Source organism: Chiloscyllium plagiosum, chromosome 25 (assembly GCF_004010195.1).
Source record: "Chiloscyllium plagiosum isolate BGI_BamShark_2017 chromosome 25, ASM401019v2, whole genome shotgun sequence".
Taxonomy (NCBI): Eukaryota; Metazoa; Chordata; class Chondrichthyes; order Orectolobiformes; family Hemiscylliidae; genus Chiloscyllium; species Chiloscyllium plagiosum.
The window spans coordinates 14,776,875-14,798,441 of NC_057734.1; the positions used below are offsets into that span (position 1 = coordinate 14,776,875).

The following is a 21,567-nucleotide window of genomic DNA, read 5'->3' on the forward strand; positions in this document are numbered from 1 at the left end:
ACTGTTGAAGGGAGTTTTTTTTCCAAACTTGCAAAGGAGTGTTTTGGGAATTAATGGGATTATAATTTTACTGTGGGGTTAAAACTTTTTAAATTTGTATTATAATTAAATAGTTTGGTTTATTATATTTTGGCTTAATTTATTTTGTTTATTATTAAAATAAAATTTGCAACATTGCATGTTTATGTGTTAGTGAAAGACCACATTCTTAAAACCAAAATTTTTTAAAAGTCTATCAAGCCAGGTTTAATGCAGGGATTTGACATACCTAGTCATAACATCATAACAATATCTACTGAAATGTAAAGGATACATTATTCTAGGATATGATTAATTTCTCTTGATAAACATTTTGTTTTACAAAATTGGAATGCCCTTTTCAAAATACCTTGAAACATTTTTTAAAAATTCTGTTAACACTTGCACGTTGATGTTCATTAACTATAAACTACTGACTATATTTGCCCCAGAAAAATTACACTCACCATGTTCTGGCTAACCCAGCGAAGAAGTTCATTGTCCAAAAAGAATAGGCATCACTCTCCACTAGGGAGAAACAATTGGTTCTGTACAGCTTCAGGGGAACTACTCCCACAAGGATCCTTATGGCAAGGATCAGTTAACTAAAGGTGTGGGTGGTGGGGAAAAATCAGATAAAAAAAGGAAATGTTGGATGAAACTCAGCAGTTTTGGTAACATCAATGGAAAGAGAAAGGGAGTTAACACTAAAAGTACAATATGACTTTTCTTTGGATTGAACTTGAGATTTGGCTGGAAGGTGACTGAGATGGAACTACAGAATGTTGACACACCTAGACTGAAGGGTTTGTTGGAAACTGTGTAACCTTACAGTCTGAACCTAGTGGCTGAAGAGGGTGACAGGGGTTCCTTGATGGGGAAAGGAGCTAGTTATCTAAAGGTACATTGACCAATTTCAAAATGAAATGATTGTGAGTCAGGTGGGCGTGGAGACATTGGCTATAGCATTGTTACTATCATTCTATGAAAAGTATTATAAAGGCATGAAGTTGATACACTTGATTCTATTTCCAAAACTTTCAGATTATGTTTTGAAAGATTCTATGTAACTGAAATGCTTTCATTTTACAGAACTGATGTTAAGAACTGGGGTAAATAGGCTTATTAGAAATAAATCACAAGACTAGAATTAGACAACATGATCAGAAGTAGTTAAGTTGCAAATACAGTTGCATGAAAATGGAAGAATTTATTTCACACAGGCCACTAGATGGAGTTTGTGTTTTAACATTTTAGCATTATGTCAGCTCAGTTGGTTAAATAACTAGTGTTGTGCAAAGTAAAGGTAACAGTGTAGGTTTAATCCCTGTACTAGCTCTGAAAGTTCATAGAGGTATACTTCCTAGCCTTGCCACAGGGTTGTGCAGCTGTACATAACCAATTGTTTCTCCCTAATGGAGAGCGATGCCTATTCTTTTTGGACAATGAATTCTTGTATTACTTAATGTAAGAAAACATTGGAGAATTCTATGTGAAACATGATATGGGCTAATATATTCTGAAGTATGCAGTATTCAGCAGATACTTGACTTAAAAATGATTAAACATAAAAAAGGTGGATATCTCTGTAAATGTGAAGAACAACGGTAGATAAAATTTATAACAACTAGGTATATGCACTTTGGAAAGAAATGTGCATATTTGCACATTCTGAATATTATAACTATATTCTATGGATACATTGAAATGCCTAAAGTTGAATCATAAAAGTGTTGATAGTAGAATTGTCACTTAATGGATAAAATCATTTGGAGTAGCAGTAAACAAATGACAAAAGAACAATGTTGTTCGATTACAACTCAGAAGGTATCAAATTAAAATAGTTTTTATTTAGAATGTACCCTCAATTATTTTGTTCAGTGGAGAGGGCATCGTGCATTCTGGAAGATGTATGCTGGCTGTAATTTTGAGAGAATAAATTCTACTGTTTTGTTATAAAAGTGGGACTTGTATTTCTTTTTTTTTGTTTTTTTACAGACCCAGCAAGCCCCCATCCCTGAATCCCTATTTTTTTTTTCTTTTTTTTCTTTTTAACCCCCACACTACCACCTAAGTGCGGTAGTGCTTATTTTTCCCCCCAGCACCCATGGTGTGTGTGTGCAGGTGTGAGACACAGTGGAAGACACAAAGTGCACCAATCTTTATTCAATTTCCACCACCAGGAAGATAGGAAAACACCCGGGTGCCCAGTGACAAGCACTGCCCTTCTCAAAGGGCAGTGCTGTGTGATCAAAAACAGTGAGGGGGAGGGTAGGGACTAAATCAAAATAGAATTGGAGGGAGAAATGATGCACTCCACTGGGACTTGTATTTCATTGGAACAGCATGCCATTAGGATTTTGTGTTGATTAGGGAATAGTTAGTAGTTAAATGGGAATTGGTCTGTTTGTTAGTAGTCCTGTTAAATTTTTCACTGTTGGATAAGTTAATTGTTACTTGTTGATTGTAGGGTGAATGAAAGGATTTCATTTCATTTATTCTGTTTCATAACGAAGTTGGCTTATATGAGATCCTGCCTGACTGCTGATACTCTTGTAATGCAATTATGTTCATACCTATACACAAAAAAGATCTACTGAATACAAGTTATAAATTTTAACAGATTATGAGGCGAGGTGATCCTTTTGGGTGTTTAGGAGTTTAACTGTCAGAAGGTGGGTTAACCTCTGCTCCATAACACATTTGAGATGGGAGCTTAAAGAAGTAAACAAGATATTGAAATTTATAGATAATGTAAATGTGGAAACTACTTCAGTGTAAGCGAAGAAGAAGAAAAGCAGCATGGGCCAAACCTGATGAAGGGAGAAGTTAACAAAGATTTAAGCAAGAATTTCTTAACACAAAGAACAGATTTTAGATCAGATTTATTCTAAGATTGATTAGATAATACAGATGGAATGAGTGTATATTTTTAAAAATGGATGAGCTGTGGCTTCCCAGATCATACTTTTTCAATGTTGTGTAATCTACTTGGGCTGTGTAATTCAGTTACTCACCATTGAGCTACACTTATTTAAAAATTCACAGTATTTATATCTGGCTTATTTGGTTGATCTCAGCTGAATCAGCAATAGAGATGATTTAATTGGCTTCAGAACTCTAGACTCTAATAAAATGGGTAAAAAGCCCTGACTTGTATTCAGTAGATCTTTTTTGTGTATAGGTATGAACATAATTGCATTACAAGAGTATCAGCAGTCAGGCAGGATCTCATATAAGCCAACTTCGTCTGAGTAAAGGCATGTGTGTTACGATGACTTGGACTTTTACGTGGTAGGAGGATCCAGCTGAGCCTAATTCCATCTTCAAAGATTCCACGGCAGTATTTTGAAGAACAGAAGAAGGTACTAGATATAATTTATCTCTAAATCAAGATCAACAAAAATAAAAACTGTTTCTCTGGTCATTGTCTCATTGTTTGTGGGATTTGGCCGTCTGCAAATTGCCTAATGTGTTTCCTACATTCCAATTGTATTTAAAATTCACTGTAAAACAGTTGGAGACATCCCCAACTCATGAAAAAGCTTTGTACTGATAAAGCAAAATAATTCCTAAAAAGGTAATCAACGTTACATGTTTTTTTCTTCTTTTTCCAAAGATCTAACTAGATCTTTTGAACATTTGTAGCATTCTCTGTTTCTAATTTTCAGATATCCTGGACTTGACTGTTCCTTTTTACGGTTGACTATCTCTAAACACCGGCAATATAACCTGAGAGTAACCGTAGACTTACGGACAAACTCCATCGTCCGAAGGTGCACAGGGCAGAGAGGGCCGAGCCATGGCGTGTCAAAGCGACCGTTGATATCCGTGCACCAATCACAAAGAAGCTGGTAGGGTACACCAAGACGCGATTGGTCGATGTCGAGGTTGGTGGGCAGAGCTTCGTGGGGATGGTCGTTATTTGAAGCTCGCGCTGAGGTGAGCGGTTGCGAATGGAACGTTCCCGGGATTGCTGGTCCGGAATTTGAACCCAGGAATAAGGAATCCCCGGGGATTTGGTGTTCCGGGGGTCTACACGTTCGGAAAAAGTCGTAAAGGATCAGCGATCGCCTGATCTTCCTCAACGTTGAATTAATCTTACTTTTGAGAGGAGACCAGCTTTTTTTTTTGTTCTTTCTTGCCCCACCTCTGTTTGACTGTCGACCGAGTTGCGGGATCAAAGACCATCGCACCTGCAGCGATCTGTCAGCGGCCGCCTCCTGTCACCGAGTGACAGCGACCCACTTACCTGAGTCTGAGTCAACTTCAAATAAACCAGCAAAGACCATCGAGAGTAAGCCGGGATACACGAACTTCCGCAAAAGAAAAAGTCCTGTTGGTTAAGTCATCTTGCGATCCTCTGGAGTATTGAGCCAGCACGGCACAGTCTGACCATGTCCGCAGACCGTTACTCCGCTCTGGATGAAACTGCCCTCAGGAAATTGGTGAGAAAGTGTGACCCATTTATTTGGGATTAAAAATGTTGTCCCAACCCGGTACTGGTACTGGGATCTGCTTGGCTGTTGCTGAACGTGCCAGGGCGGCGGCTGTTAGTGCAAAATTCCGCTGTGTACCTGGCTGCAGAATATGCGACCCTGAGCAATAATTGCTGTGGGTGACGGGGTGGGGAGGTGGTGCCACGCCAGACCAACGATGCACCAAGGCACATAGGCACTTGTTTTAAAATGAGTTGGCTTCCGTGATTTGGTTTTTGTTTTGGAAGGGTTCGGGGCATGTTAAGGCCTCGAGCGGTTGAATGTGGAATGTCACTCGGTACTGTTAATAGAGTCTTTTAAGATGTGAAAACGACTATGAATCTTGGCACATTTTCACTACTCTTGTATTTTGTACTATTTTTAAAAGTTCCAAATTTTGTATCTTGACCTGGTGTCGAACAGCCATGATATTCATGTATTGTAAGTATTTAATTCCGGATGGAATTATTGAGTTTGTCCTTTCCATTTAAACTCCCTTTGAAAAATGTCCAGTTTAAAATAGTTAACCTGACCTGCTGAGGCGCAGGGTCCGAGACTTTAGCTGGGGCAGGGCTGAAGCTACAGTTCACCTCTGACCTTCAGCAGGAGTTGGGGTAAATCTCTGGATTTGAGTAGCCAAGTTGCTTTAATTACGATGTCACGACGAATTAAATACCTTTTGTTCCTGCAAAGGTGAAACTTCTGAAGTTAAGTATCTGTTATTAGTCTTAGATAAAGTATCAGTGGATATACTGTACTGGAAATGGAATGAAGGAGGATCAGATCAGAATAATTTCATTAAATGGTGGCACAGTCAATGGGCTGAATGGCCTAGTTCTGTTTCTTGTCCCAACAGAACTGCAAAGATGTGCACGTTAAATCTCGTCTAGTATGTCGATCTTGCTCTTTTGATGTGATTCAAGTTTTCTTGGCTTTCTAATTGGAAAGCATTGCATCTTTCTGGCGTACAATGCTCAATCGGCTAACACATTGAGGAGATTTGTAGATACTTCTGAATTGCAATTCTACGTAGCACTGACCGCAGCACGCTTAGAAAGTTAGGCTGAATATGCAAGCATCTTTCAAGAAGGATGGACAGTTTAATTAAAACATCAGAACATTTTGGACAAACTCAAGAGATCTGGCGGCTTTGCAGAGTTTATATTTTGAGTCCAATATAATTTCTTCGGAATTGAAAGTTTTAAAAATTTAAATGTAGGTGGATGAGCGAAATATGTGCACATTCCCATCTGCGTATAGCCTGATTTTTGTATTGGTTTGGCAAATTTAAGGTGTTAGAGATTTTTAAAGTAAATTGTACAATTATCAGTTTTGGTCTCTTCGGAAACATAGAAACTTAGACGATATTTTCTGGCGGACCTGGAAATACAATGACCAGCCCAGTGAGGGTACAAATGTTGAGTGCATTACGTTACATCTGTCAGCTCCGATTCCCTAAAACTTTCATTAGTTGAATTGGAGAATGTATTTCCATCATTGCAAAAGAATGCTCTCGAGAATTAGAATGTGATTTTTAAAATAACGAAATGTGACATATCTATGCCATCATTAAGACCACCCACTTGCATCTAATGTTGCCTGTCTCATCTATTCTGTTGCAGCAACTCTTGTTACCTCTAGGCTTGATCATTCCAGTGCACTTCTGGCTGACGTCCTACTTCTGTGAAGTTAGCCAAAACTTTGTCCTTAATTGTTCCAAGTCCCAACTGCCCATCATTATTGTGTTCACTGACATACATTTAGTTTTTGGTTAAGCAGTGATTTCATTTTTTTTATTCTCATCCTTGTATTAAATCTCCTCCATGACTGGTCATTCGGTCCCCTAGAGGTGTCCTGCCACCCAATAGGATCAAGGTGGGTATGATTGTAACTTAAAATAAACAAAGGTAAGCAGGAATGTGTATTAAGAATCTATTCATCTTTGTCTTAAAAATATTCCACCCTTTTTTTAGGGAAAAGTGTTCCAAATGCTCATGGCCATCTGCAAAAAAACTCCATAGTTCTAAAATGGCCAGTTCCTTATTTTTAGACAGTGATCCCTTGTTCTAGAATTTTCCAAGAGAAAACCATCCTCCACATTTAGCCTGTCAAAATTCCTCAGATCTTGTATGTTTCAATCAAGTTACGTTTACACTTCTAAACTCCAACAGATCTAAGCCTATACTGTCCAAACTTTTCTATTAATTCAATATGGAGAAAGTGAGGACTGCAGATGCTGGAGATCAGAGCTGAAAGTGTTGCTGGAAAAGCACAGCAGGTCAGGCAGCATCCAAGGAGCAGGAGAATCAACGTTTCGGGCATGAGCCCTTCTTCCTGAAGAAGGGCTCATGCACAAAACGTTGATTCTCTTCCCTCCTTGGATGCTACCTGACCTGCTGCACTTTTCCAGCAACATTTTCAGTATTAATTCCATATGCCCATTCCAGGAATTAGTTTGGTAAAAGTATTGAACTGTTTCCAAATCATTGCATTCTTCCTTCAATTATGACTGTTATAGGGGGCAGCACCACTCCTTTACAATGCCAGGGACCCAGGTTCAAGTCCACCCTTTGGTGCCTGTGCAAATTCCACACAGACAGATATTCTCCCTATGTCCATGTGAGTTTCCTCATGGTGCTCTTCTTTCCTCCCACAGTCTAAAGATGTGCAGGTTGAGTGGAAAGTGTGCGTGTGTGTGCGTATCTACTTCAGAAACTGTTTCAATTTTTATTCTTCCCCTCAAAATGGACAACTTTATGCTATTCTTTGTCTGCTCATTTAACCTCCCATCCTAAGTGCTGTTCACAACTTGCATTCTGCCTACTTTTGTGTGATCAGAAAGTGTAGCGACAATACCTCTGTCCCACTTTATATAGTAAATGGTTAAGGTTCCAGCACTAATCCCTGTGACATGCCACTTGTTAGAATTTGTCAGCCAAAAAGAACCTATGCATGCCTACACTTCTGTTTCCTATTAGCTGGTCAGTCTTGTATCCATGTTGTGACGATGCTGTTACTTTAAAAAGGTTATTGTGTCCTGAGTTTTTTGAAGAGTTTGAAAAGACAGATGTATTGAACTGGCTACTGAAAACTGCCTAAGTAAATAACTGGGGGGGGGGGGCCTTTAGATTTTAACCATTTTAACAATGAAAGGGGAGTGGACAGCTCTCGTAAGCCAGGCTTTCTAGTTTTTTTAGCTTTTACAAGTTGTTTGGGATCCCAGAAGGTTTGGAAGCTTTGGTAAATGATAGCAAGCTGCTACTTTCTCTGAAAACTCTCTTGATGTTGTTTCTTCCTGGATTGAAGTACATGTAAGGATCTGTCTGAATTACCTTTTTTGCCAAGGGGTGTGTTTATGGGATGTTACTATATTGGAATAGTTAATAATTGGAACTGTATCTATCATTTAGTTAAGTTTTCCAATAGTTAAGTTATTCTAAATTCTTCCTCCTTTTTGTTTTAATTGTAATTATACTGTTTTTTGCTGAACGTCAAGTAGTTTGACCAATCACATCACATCTGGAATACACACTTTATATCTACCTTTTTTAAAATAAGAAAAAGTTAGGGTCGAGGCTAACTTGTAAAATTTTGGGGTCTGGTCCATAACAATGCTAATATGTTACTACCTACACCGTAAGCTTCTATTTTCCACAAAAGCCTTTGTGGCACTTTATCAAATGCCTTCTGGAAGTACCTAAGACAAGAAACAGAACTAGGCCATTCAGCCCATTGACTCTGTGCCACCATTTAATGAAATTATGCTGATCTGATCCTCCTTAATTCCATTTCCAGTACAGTATATCCACTGATACTTTATCTAAGACTAATAACAGATACTTAATTACAGAAGCAATCATCCCAACACCCACAAACAGAGCTGCATCAGGACATGATGTAAACGGGCCACAACACACTGCAGCACCTAGGAACAACAAGCAGCAGGAGAAAAATACCTATACAACATATTCAAGAAGAACGGGTACCCAATAAACACAGTCCATCGATTCTTAACCAACAAACCCAAACAAGTAGACACAACACACCCAGAAACTCTAGCCACACTACCATACATCAAAGACATATCTCTGAGATGATTACCAGACTAGTCTGACCCCTTGGCATCATGGTAACCCACAAACCTACCAACATACTGAAACAGCTACTGATGAATCTAAAGGACCCTATACCAACAATCAGCAAAAATGAAGTCATCCCCCAAACACCCCACCCCCAAACACCCCACCCCCAAACACCCCACCCCGCAGGCAGAAAACTATCCATCAGGGTACACATCAACTAGCCATCAAAAGACATGACCCACTATCACTTGTATTCTTATGTACAGCCGAAGAAAGACACCAGTTTGATTGGGACAACACATTCATCCAAGGACAGGCCAAACAGACTTGCATGGGAATTTCCTGGCATTCAAACCAAAATTCCATCAATTTGGACCCCTTTTCCCAACCTCTGAGAAAAATAACCAGAATGAAATCACTCACCTTAACAGATCAAGACACATAATTAGAAAGTGGGTCAGAACAGCAGCACTTCACTGGAGGCTCACTGATACCTAATATGGTGACAAAACGTCCGAAAACAAACCTGCCAGCTCACCGAGCAAACTTATAACCCGAACCTCAACCTGAGCTACAATTCTTCTCAAATTGTACTCCTATGTCTAAGTTGGCAGCTTGTTTTGGAGTAGCTTTCTTGTGAGTTTGGATAGTGTATTGTTTGGATTGTTTGATTTAATGTTGCTGAAAAGAGACTTTTGTTGAACATGTGCATTTTGTGCTCATCAATACATAATTTCAAACTTGGTATCTTTGTTTCTCCACAATTTATACCTCAGGAGAAAAGAATTTGTGGTTGTTTGCAAGTCAATGCTGATCAAAGAACAAATCTGGAACAAGCAACAGCTCCTCTGCTTCTGGGCAATTCGCAAAGTCACAAGGTTTTGGCATAGAACTATTACTTGCAGAGAACAGATTTCTGGTGTTATGACCAGACCAGAACCCCTCAAAACACATTAAGAAGGTAGCCTAGACCCTTAACAATTTCTTCTTTTGAAGGTAAATATCAGGTGCTGTCTTCCAGATGCAATTCAATTACTCTATTAAGCAAAACACAATTTATTCAATTACTATTGTTTAAAATACAACAAAATAAAAGAAGAACTTGACCTGTATAGACTTGAGTAAGGCATTCGACAAGGTTTGTCAAGGTAGACTGGTCAGCAAGTTTAGATCCTATGCAATACAGGGAGAACTAGCCATTTGAACACAGAACTGGCTCGAAGATAGAAGAAAGAGGTGGTGGAGGGTTACTATTCGGATTGGGGGCCTGTGACCACTGGTGTGCCACAAGGATTGGTGTTGGGTCTAATTGTTTTTGTCACTTAGAGAGATGATTTGGATGTGAACATCTGAGGTATGGTTAATAAATTTTCAGATAACTGCAAAATTGGAGGTATAATGGACAGCAAAGAAGGTTACCTCTGAGTACAACGGGATCTTGATGAGATGGGCCAATGGGTTGAAGAGTGGCAGATGAAATTTAATTTGGATAAATGTGAGGTTCAGCATTTTGAAAAGGCAAATTAGAGCATAACTTGTACACTTAATGATAAAGTTCTGGGGAGTGTTGCTGAACACAGGCCTTGGAGTGCAGATTCATACTTCTCTTGAAAGTAGAGATGCAGGTAGATAGGATAGTGAAGAAGACAATTGGTATGCTTAACTGTATTGGTCAGTGCATTGAGCATAAGAGTTGAGGTCATGTTGTGGCTGTACAGGATATTGGTGACTCCACTTTGAGTACTGTGCAGTTCTGGTCTCCCTTCTATAGGAGGGATGTTCTGAAACTTGAAAGGGTTCAGAAAAGATTTACAAAGGTGTTATGACTTGGAGGTGCCAGTGTTGGATTGGGTGGACAAAGTTAAAAATCACAACACCAAGCAGTAGTCCAATAGATTTATTTGGAAGCACTAGCTTTCGGAGTGCCGTCCCTTTTTATCAGGTGGTTGTGGAGGTTAAGAACATTCTCACAGAATGTATAGGTAAAGGAATCTAGTGTCATGGAGATGTGATACAGTAAACAGTCTTAGATTAAAACTTTCATCTTTTATATCCTTGTTTCTGTTCTTTATGTAATTCCCAGAGCTTCTCTTAAATTACAGTCTCAAGATAGCTCAACTTTTTAAACAATAGGTGTGAAGTCTGTGTTCCAATGCTATGTTAGACTGACAAACCCTCTGTATAGTTTTAGTTTTACATGAATTTGTGCAGTTTTTCAGTAAAATAAAATTTAATTCACAAAAACAAATTCACCCTATAAGCTTGTATATGTGTGCATGTAGGAGTTGTGTATTGCTGGAAAAGCACAGCAGGTCATCTGAGGAGCAGAAGAATCCATGAAGGCCCTAATAAAAGGCCTATGCCCGAAATGTCAATTATTTTTTTATTTTTTTTTCCCCTGCTCTTTGGATGCTATCTGACCTGCTGGGCTTTTCCAGCAACACACTCTTGACGCTAATCTACACCATCTGCAGTTCTTGCTTGCTCCTGCGCATGCAGCAGCGACAGATGTGATACTATACGTAAGCTTGGTTAAGTGTGTGAGAGGGTGCGTGTGAGTGGGGGTTGTGTGTGCATGAAAGAACTTGTTTATGAGGGAGGGTCTGTGTGGGTGTCATGCAGTGGGGTCACCTGTAGTGTGACATGAACCCAAGGTCCTGGTTGAGGCTATTCCCATGGGTACCAAACTTTGCAATCAGCTTCCAAATAAACCTGTTGGCCTCTAACCTGGTGTTGTGATTTTTAACTACAAGGATGTTGCCAGGGTTTGGAGTGTTTGAGCTATAGGGAGAGGCTGATAGGCTGGGACTATCCTGCATGGAGTGTTGGAGGGATAAGCTGAGAGGTTCAAAAAATCATGAGAGGTATGGATAGGATAAATAGACAAGGTATTTTACCCAGGGTGGGGGAGTCCAAAACAAGGCAGCATAGGTTTAGAGTGAGAGGGGAAAACTTTTTAAGAGGGACCTAAGGGGTAACTTTTTTTTTTCATGCAAAGTGTGGTGCATGGATGGAATGAGCTTTCAGGAAGTGGTGGAGGCTGATACATTTAAGCATCTGGATGGGTATATGAAAAAGGTTTAGTGGTATATAGCCAAGTGATGGCAAATGGGACTAGATTAATCTAGGATATCTGGTCAGCATGGACAAGTTGGACGAAGGATCTGTTTCCATGTTGTATGTCTCTATAACTCTAACTTTCAATAGTTTTACTGTACTGGAAAACTTAACAGAATAGTAGGTATGGTAACAATGACCAATTAACTATTCCATATTGTAGCATCAAATAAATACACCCTTAGCAAAAAGGCAAATTCTCATGCAGTTCTCCAATCCAGGAGGCAAGAACATCAAAAGACAATTGAGAGAGTTCAGTGTAGCAGTTGGGAGAGATTTGCTGCCTTCCAATCTTGCTGAGACCCCAGTAACAATTGCCGAAAGCTAACTAAAATCCTGGATCTGTAGACTTTGATCACACCCACTCAGGCAGCTTCCATTGTTCCTGTGCATTTTCTAAAAAAAAACTAAGGCTCATGTTGTTTATCTTCTCATTGATTGCTTGATAACTGTCCCCCAGTTCTCTCTAAAAGAAACCAGTACCAAATACACACTTAAAGCCACAGCTTGTCAGTGTATGTTGGTATATCACTAACAAGTGTAAATGAGCCAATTTCAGGATCAACCGATTATGTTACATTGGTATTAGGTAGCATATTTGGTGGTTTAGCGAATGCTGCCCATTTATAGAATCCTAATAATAAATAGATATTGTCTTGGGTTTTTCATGCATGGACTGGCTGAGTGTATTCTGTTATGATCAACTGGGAGAATGTTGTTTACCTCAATCAGCCAATCATTAGGAAGTAATTGACATTAATTGGCTCTAGAATAAATACACAACATTGCTATGTGAAGGGCAGTGTTTGTCACTGGCCACCTGGGTGTTTTCCTATCTTCCTGGTGGTGGAAATTGAATAAAGATTTGTGCACCTTGTGTCTCTTACTGTGTCTCACACCTGCACACACACATCATGGGTGCTGGGGAAAAAATAAGCACGACCGCACTTAGGTTAAAAATAAAATACACAACATTGCTCAACTGTGGTAGGCAGAACATCATCTTTGTGGATTGACAACAGCATTCCAGTAGCACAAAATACCAATTGAGTTATGATGGATAATAACAAGGGCTTTTACCCGAAACGTCGATTTTGTCTGTCCTCGGATGCTGCCTGAATTGCTGTGCTCTTCCAGCCCCACTGATCCAGAATCTGGTTTCCAGCATCTGCAGTCATTGTTTTTACCCAATAGCAGAATAAAACCTGTTCACATTCTTGTAATAGTGTCCCTTTCCCTTTGAATTTGAAATTAATCAAGTATTTTCCAGTCTTGAAGTGGTGGTCTTTGGCTTATTTATAAACTTATACTGTACAAAGTGATCTCACCAGATATACACAAGCAATGTCCCATTTTGCCCTATTTTCTCAATATATTTGAACCACACCAGAATATTGCTACGTGTTTAGTTTAGAAATTGAAATTAGTTTCAGGTCCACAAATAAAATGTTAGGTGTTGTTACCTTTTTATAAATCCAATTGGGCCATCTGCCTGTTTGTATCTGGAACTCCATGATAAGTTGATTTTACCTTACAGCCTTTTGGCAACAGCTCTTGTGTTGAGTGAACAGAATCAAATAATTTTAAAGATGATACCTTGACATGAGCAAATGTTATTCTGGTATAAACAAAATGGAAATATCGTTAAACTTGCTTATCACCACAAATCTAATGGATTATTTCTTGTAAAATTTAATTTGGTAACCTTGCTTTTGTTATGCTGCAGTGTTTGAATGATTCTTGTTTCTACTGGGAAATGTTTTTATGTTACAGGACACTAAAGCCTATAGCAAAACCTGTTCCAAGTGATCTAATTTATTTCAATTATTTATGGGATATGCAATATCTTTATTAATGACTACCAGCTGAAGTATCTGCAGAAATACATATGTCTAAACATGTTGAGGCAACAGAACACTTTGCAGTTTTGCTGCTTTCTTGGGAGCTTCTTGTTGTTTTCACTAAGCCACCTTTTTTTTTAGGAGGAGATATATTTTAAAAATTTTAGTATAAATTAGCTGTAGTTGTATTTCTGACTAATTAATGCAATAATTGACCATCTTGAGTCATGTCTCTTATGGAACTTATTGAAAATTGCTGATGGCAAATAGCAATGAAGGCTAAAGTAGGAATCAGTGTTTTATTCACTTTCTCGGTGGAGGAGATTTCTTCTCATCTGTCCTGAAGGTACTGTCTCTTACTGTTGTTTCATTTACAAATAGTGGTTAGCTTACCCACAAAATAGTCTTCACAAATAACCAGACATAATGAGTATCAGAAGCTTATTTGATATACCGCATGCCCTTGTGTACACATTTTCAAATAGTGTTGCTGCATTAAAAACTGAAAGCGAATATCCAGACTACACTTGCTGCACTCCCCATAATATCCTTAGCTTTGGCATGGCAAGCAGTTTACCATCCTACTGCTTCCTTAGCTGGTGAGAAATTAAACTTTGAAAACCTGCTGGTAAGTTTGGCTCAGTTGTGCAGAGCCATAGCAAATAGGTACCACGAGGAGGTATTTATAATAACTTGTACTTTGTCTTATGAATGGGTATTTTGTTGGAATAATGTTTAGGTCTGTCTTCAAATTGTGCTTACTTGAATAGAATTGAAATGCTGCTGCAAAGGGGTTATAATCAACTTGGAGTTTTATTGATATTTCAATAATAGAAATATACATAGTGAGTTGTGAATATGAGGTTAGTTTCCAAATTCCCCTTTTTGTTCAGGACCATGACTTTGGAAGTATTGGGTTGCAAACTGTTTCAGTCAACTTAGAACTGAAGTGGAATGGAACCTTTTTTAAATTGCACAGTTGGCACAAATATCAATTTGATGCAAGTTATTTGAGTCTGAGATAGTCATGATTTAGGATAGCATTTCAGTTTTACATTGGTAAGTTGAATCATATCTCTATAGTGTATATACCACTTGGCAGTTCCAAGAATTTCCAACTTTTTATTGAAATTTTTTTTGAAGGCTAAATGTTACATTCGACTTTTTTTAAGTGAGGAAGTACTGTTTGTAAGAATGCTATAAATATTGACAGCCCTTCTCCTTTAAGAAAGGGAAAAGTTACCAGCCATGATTCTGGTTCTTGATCAATATCCAGTAATTCCAGTTGCAAAGTGTAGGTTGTGGATATTAGGTTGGAAAATAAATTCGTTCTTTTTCCTTCCCTGTTCTATCCCAGTGATTGAATGACTTGGCAACATTTTAATCTTGCATGAAGAACTGCTCCATGGGTGAGGTAGCAGAGCATGCTATTGCATAGAGAACCATTTTCTCAGGAGAGAATTCAAGGAAGGGAGTTGGAAATTTTAAAATTGCATTTGTTTATCTTTTATATAAGCAGCTCTATACAGCAGCAAATATTAAAGAATGCTCAAATGGTAACAAGTTCAACTCATACATATGTATGTGCTAGAAGTTTTTACGCACAAAAGAACATTAATTAAGGATTGGTTGGCCAGACACCATGCTATAGAGCTTAGTAAATGTGGGTCTCCTTCAAGGTAATCTCTGGGAAATGAAAAGAGTTGGGAAAATAGAGCAGCTGCAAATCCCAGATCAGTGAAGCTATAGAGACACCTACATAAACCACTTTTTGTTAACAGGAATGTGCCTTTGATTTTGTGTAGCTCAGTTTGCCAATTGTAGCACGATTACCTGAAACATCATGGATGGAATCTTATGTGGGTCTCAGTGATGCCAGATAGATTTGTGAAGTCTGAGTTGAATTGGGAACATCTTGCTCCAACTTTGCCACTTTTAGCAAATGGCATGGCGTGTTTGTTGCTAGGCCTGGTGGGAGGAGAGGAAGCGCAAGGACATACAGCTGAAATAGGCTGTTGGGATAATGCAAGGTAATAGTGGACATGGAGGATCTGGGGGGAGGTGCTGATGGTGGCCATCATGAGTTGCATTCCTGCTGTTACTTGCCATTCTCTAGATGCAAATTTGTGACTAGAAGGTGGCTGTGACAATGCTTGTTGAGCTGACTTGTATGGAATCCATGTTTGCTGGATGATGGATATTTGAAGGAACAAATACTGTACATGGAGTAGCCATTTGCAAACCCCAGCTAAATTTAATTTGTAATATTTTAACCTGCACAGTGGAGGTACTTGTGGTCAGGTGCTTGTTAAAGGCAATTTACACCATAACATTGCTTACAAATTGAATATTAGCATCTTAATGATGCTGAAGTTAGCAGCAGTGACATAATAAGAAGAAGCCTACACTGAAAAGGTAAACCTTTAGCTGTGTAACTTCCAAAGGTGCTGTGGGAGATGTGAATCATCATTTTTTTTTGTCATCTGTCATGTAAATTTAATGGCCTGTACTGAATGTTACAAAAAGTTGAATGATTGATGTTAGCCTGAGGTGAGGTTCAGTGCAAGCCAGCAGTCTCTCTTTTTTTTTAATGTAATGGTTGCACAGCTGGCACAGCACCTTCGAGTTGCTGCATATGCTGAGGCTCAAGTTGATTAAGTCATATTGTTACCTTCATTATTCAGTCAAATTGGAAAGGATAGCTATGATAAATTCATAGTCCATTAGGGATAGTTTCCAATTGCAATGTCATGGAGCCAACCAAGGAATAGGCTATTGCAGATCTCATAATGGGTAAAGAGGCAAGTTTAATAAATGACTCCAAGTAAAAGATCCCCTAGGAAGTAGAGATCATAATGTAATAGAATTTTAATATTCATTTTGAGAGTGAGAAACTTGGTTAGGAACAACTTTGTTGAACTTAAATAGAGGGAATTACTATGAAATTAGGATAGTTTGCTAAACAGAACTGCAAGCAGTTGCAGACATCTCATGATTTAACTTCTGCATTTCCTGGGGATAAAAGCAGGTAAGTCCCTTGGCCCTTATGGCTTGCATCTGAGCATCCTAAAAGAAGTAACCACTGAGATGGTGGATGCATTGGTTGTAACTTTCCAAAAATCATTGGATTCTGGAGAAGTACTGAAGGATTGGACAACTGTTAATGTAACCGTTCCTATTCAGAAAGGAAAGAAAGCAGGAATTGAGTAGTTATAGGCTGACTTGGCTGAACATTCATTGGCAAAAAAGAATTAGGGAAATAATAGAACATTTGGAAAATCATTGTCCAGTCAAACCGGGTCAGCATGGCTTCATGAAAAGGAAATTGTCTAATTTATTGAGTTTTTTTGATTTCTCATCCGGTGTGGCTAGAGGGGAATCAGTAAATGTGTTATTTGGATTTCCAAAAGATGTTAGATCTGGTATTCCACAGAAGGTTAAGTCATAAGATAAGAGTCCATGGTAGTGGAGGTAGAATATTGGCATTGATGGAGAACTGGCTAATGGGGATGAAACAGTGAATTGGGATAAGGGGTTCTTTTTCAGGTTGGTGACCCGTGACCAGGAATCAGTGCTAGGACCACAACTGTTCACAATATAGATTGAGGAAGGAAGTGTAGCCAAATTTTGCAGATGACCCTGAAATAGATGTAACATTGCATGAGGGATACAAACAGATTAGAGAGCTATTGATAGTTTAAGTGGGCAAAAATTTAGCAAATTTGGTATAATATGGTAAAATATGAAGCTCTTCATTTTTGAAGAGAGATCAAAAGAAGAAATTATTTAAATGTAGAACAACTGCAGAAAGCTGCAACACAAGGACTTGACGCACTTCTGCCCAGGACATAGGAACAAGGCCTCATGGAGTACTGTGAGCAATTGAGGTAACCTTACTTCTGGTAAGGTATATTTTCATCTGAGGCAGTTCAGAAGGTTCACCTGGATGATTCCTGATATGGAGGGATTGTTTTGCAAGCTAGGTTGGGACTCTAGTCACTCTCTTGTTTAGTAGAAGAGACAATCTTACTGAAACATATAGGTTTGGGGTGTAACAGAGTTAATACTAAAAGGTTGTTTTCGCCTCCCCCACCCAGGACTAGGGGACATCATCTCAGAATAAAGGGATGTCAATTTAAGATTGATTTGAGGAGGAATTTCTTCACCTGTGGGTTGAGAGTCTTTGGGACTCCTTGCAACAGTGAGCTGTGGGGGCAGAGTCCTTGTGTATATTTTAAGGCTGAGATAGATTCTTTATCAGTGGGGGAAATAAAGGGTTATGGGAAAAGGATAGGCAAGTGGATGTGAGGAATGTCTAATTAGCCAGGATGCTGTTGAATGAGGAGCAAGCTTGATGGGCTGAAAGGCCTACTACTGTTCCTATTTTTCTTACAGCAAGGCCCTAGTTAGAAGGGGGCTGGCATATCTGTCTGGAGTAGCGTGCTCAGCCCTTATCTGCAAGGCATGATAACTCTCTTCTGTGATCAAACGACCTTAGTCTCTAGTTGTATTCTCAACACAGAATTTCTATTCTGCCGTGAGTGGGATGTTGGTTGCCATGGCTGCCTTCCTAAGAAAGGAGATGCAGGAGGTGCTGAGCTTTTGGGCTAGTCTCCATTTTTTGGGGATAAACTAGATGCAGTACCTATGCAGTCTCCATATATTCCAGAACACTGAACCAGATATTGGAGCAAAACCTGAGGACTGCAGGTGTGTAAGCTGTCCACTTTCTTTGGCTGTGAAGGTATAATGCGACTGGTCCCTTTCAGGGAGCAGTGGGGGAGCTGTGTAGAATCTCTGCTGAAATCCACAAATGCATCAGGACAATAAATAACCTAGTGAACTGGCACAAATAGCTTTATTTCCTTTCCTGATGATATGATTACTGCAGCTCAGGCAGTAGGATTCAGGAACAGAGCTGGCTTCTCCAGATGCATGGTGCCATATACTGTACATGTGTGGCATTGAAAGGGCTTTATCAAAATGCTGAAGTCATCCTTCAACAGGAAGGGGTTCTATTCCACTAATACTTGGGTAACCTGTGGTCACAATTACTTCCTGCACCTGCCATGATTCCTACATTTTGGAGTGCTGTGATGTACCTATGCATTTGTCTGGTTGAAAAATGTGTTGCTGGAAAAGCACAGCAGGTCAGGCTGCATCCAAGGAGCAGGAGAATCGACGTTTCGGGCATTAGCCCTTCAGGAATGAGGAGGGTGTGCCAAGCAGGCTAAGATAAAAGGTAGGGAGGAGGGATTTGGGGGAGGGGCGTTGGCAATACAATAGGTGGAAGGAGGTTAAGGTGAGGGTGATGGGCCGGAGAGGGGATGGGGGCGGAGAGGTAAGGAAGAAGATTGCAGGTCAAGAAGGCGGTGCTGAGTCTGAGGGTTGGGACTGAGAAAAGGTGGGGGGAGGGGAAATGAGGAAGCTGGAGAAATCTGCATTCATCCCTTGTGGTTGGAGGGTTCCTAGGCGGAAGATGAGGCGCTCTTCCTCCAGGCGTTGTGTTGCCATGGTCTGGCGATGGAGGAGGCCAAGGACCTGCATGTCCTTGGCGGAGTGGGAGGGGGAGTTAAAGTGTTCAGCCACAGGGCAGTTGGGTTGGTTGGTGCGGGTGTCCCAGAGGTGTTCTCTGAAACATTCCGCAAGTAGGCAGCCTGTCTCCCCAATGTAGAAGAGGCCACATCGGGTGTAGTGGATGCAGTAAATGATGTGTGTGGAGGTGCAGGTGAATTTGTTTGGTTGCCTTAAGGCTGGTTACTGGAAATTAAGAGCCACTGCAGCCCTGGGTCATGACACTTATCAACCTCTTGACTGATGCTGAGCATGGGTACAATGTTGCTTATGCTCCTTCCACATTCATAATGTCCATGAAGCAATATGCTACTTTCTGACTCAACAATGACCAGTACTGGTTTAGCATTACATTGCTACTGCATCCAATTTGTCAATCCGTGCATCCCATCATTTAAAGACAAGCTTGTCAGCCTGAAAAAAAATGAAAATTGTCGTCAGCAGTAGTATCAAGCAGCATCTGATCAGTGGTGCACCGGTTGTATTCTGCCAGGGTCACCCAGCACCTCAACTCATGATAGCCTTGATTCAAACATGAACAAAAGAACTGTATTCCAAAGGTGAGGTGAGAGTGACCACCCTTGATATCAAAGTCACATTTGATAGAGTGGGGCATCAAGGAGCCCTAATAAAACTGGAGTGAGTAGGAATCAGGGGAAAACTCTGCTGGTTAGAGACACACATAGCGCAAGCGAAGGTGGTTGAGGCTTTTGGAGGTCAGTGATTTCAGCTCCAGGACATCTCTGCAATAAGTCCTCAGGTTAATGTCTTAGGCCCAACCATCATCAGCTGCTTCCTCAATGATCTTCTCCTCTTAAGGTCAGAAGTTGGGATGTTTGTCAATGATTACACTATGTTCATCACTTTTTACATCTCAGTCATTGAAGAAATCCATGCTGAAATGTAGCAAGACCTGGACAATATCCAGGCTGGGGCTGAAAAGTTGTAAGTAACAGTCATTGTCTGGCATAAATATCTTCAGTAAGATGCAATATAACCACTACCCCTTAGAAATTCAATGGCAATACCATCACTCAACCCCCCACTATTAAGATCCTGGGGTTATCATTGATCAGAAACTGAAATGGATTTGCCACAAGAGCAGATTAGAAGCTCAGTACTATAGCAACTAATTCACGTCCTGACTCCCCAAAGCCTATCCGTTAGCTACAAGGCACACACCAGAAATATGATGGAATACTCCCCACTTGCCTTGATGAGTACAGCTCTAACAATACTCAAGAAGCTTGAAACCATCCAAGATAAAGCAATCCACGTTATTGGCAATGAAGTAATTCCAGGGGTCGGTATGCCGTCATCAAGTCACCCTTCATTTATGGATGGAGAGTCCTTGACACTGATCCAGCTCCCTCAGCCAGCTCTGAGTGAACAGGATGCCTGAAATTCCAATTGTCTGTCAGCCAGGGCTCTTTGATTGGACTAAATTGATATACCTAATCAGGAAACTCTTATTCTGGCTGACCTTGTTAAATCACTGCAGGCGCCACATCCACAACCTCCACCACCACCAACGTTCAGCAGCAGCAGAGTATACTATCTACAAAATGCAGAAATTCACCAATAATCCTGAGACAGTACCTTTTGAAATCCATAACTACTGCCTTCCAGAAGGACAAGGGCAGCAGATATATGTGAATGACATAAGTTTCCGTCAAGCCACTCACTATTGTGACTTGGAAGTATATTAGTTTTTTTTTCTTCAATGTTTTTGGGTTAAAATCCTGGAATTCCTGCTTTAAAAGAACTGTGGGTCTACCAACAGCATAATAGATTGCAGCTGTTCAAGAGGGCACCTGACCATCAACTGACCCTTCCTAGCTTACTCCGAGCAAATGTACAATCTCTGCAGAACAAGATGGATGAACTCAGATCATGGCTCAGTTGCCAGTGTGAACTGTAGGACTGCTGCGCACTCTGCTTCACAGAAACCTGGCTCAATCCATCCATTCCTGACTTCAGGCTGATAGTTTTTCTATCCATCTTATGGACCGTACAGCATCCTTGGGTAAGACAAAGGGTGGAGGGGTTTGCTTTTTTAATCAACAACTTGTGGTGCAAGGATGTTGCAACCCTGGGCAGCCATTTCTCCCAAACTTTTGAATTCCTCACCATCAAATGCCACCCCCTACTATCTACCAAGGGAATTTACCGCTGCTATACTAACTGCTGTGTACATACTGCCACAAGCAAAGGTTGAGGGAGCTCTGGATGTGCTGTGCTCCACCACTAACACCAGAGAGATGGAACACCCTGAGGCCCTGTTTATTGTAACTGGTGACTTCAATCAAGCCAATCTAAGGAAGGTGTTGCCCAAGTACCGTCAGAACATTATCTGCCCCACCAGAGGCCCAAACATTTTTGACCACTGAAAGATGCCTACTGCTCCATCCCCTGCCCTCCTTTCAGGAACTTCTCCCGGTTTACAGGCAAAAGCTC

General features: G+C 40.1%; 1 protein-coding gene across 3 annotated transcripts in view; it reads left to right on the top strand.

The window, feature by feature from the left end:
• The first annotated feature begins 3,952 nt into the window (after positions 1-3,952).
• Positions 3,953-21,567, top strand: part of LOC122562594 (smoothelin-like) — a 356,856-nt gene continuing 339,241 nt past the window's right edge. For 2 of the 3 annotated variants that reach the window (XM_043715562.1, XM_043715563.1), the window contains exon 1: positions 3,953-4,466. In XM_043715562.1, coding sequence (XP_043571497.1) covers positions 4,416-4,466 — 51 coding nt within the window. In that variant the 5' untranslated portion in view covers positions 3,953-4,415. The remainder of the gene's footprint in view (positions 4,467-21,567) is intronic. The other variant, XM_043715564.1, reaches the window with a different exon arrangement.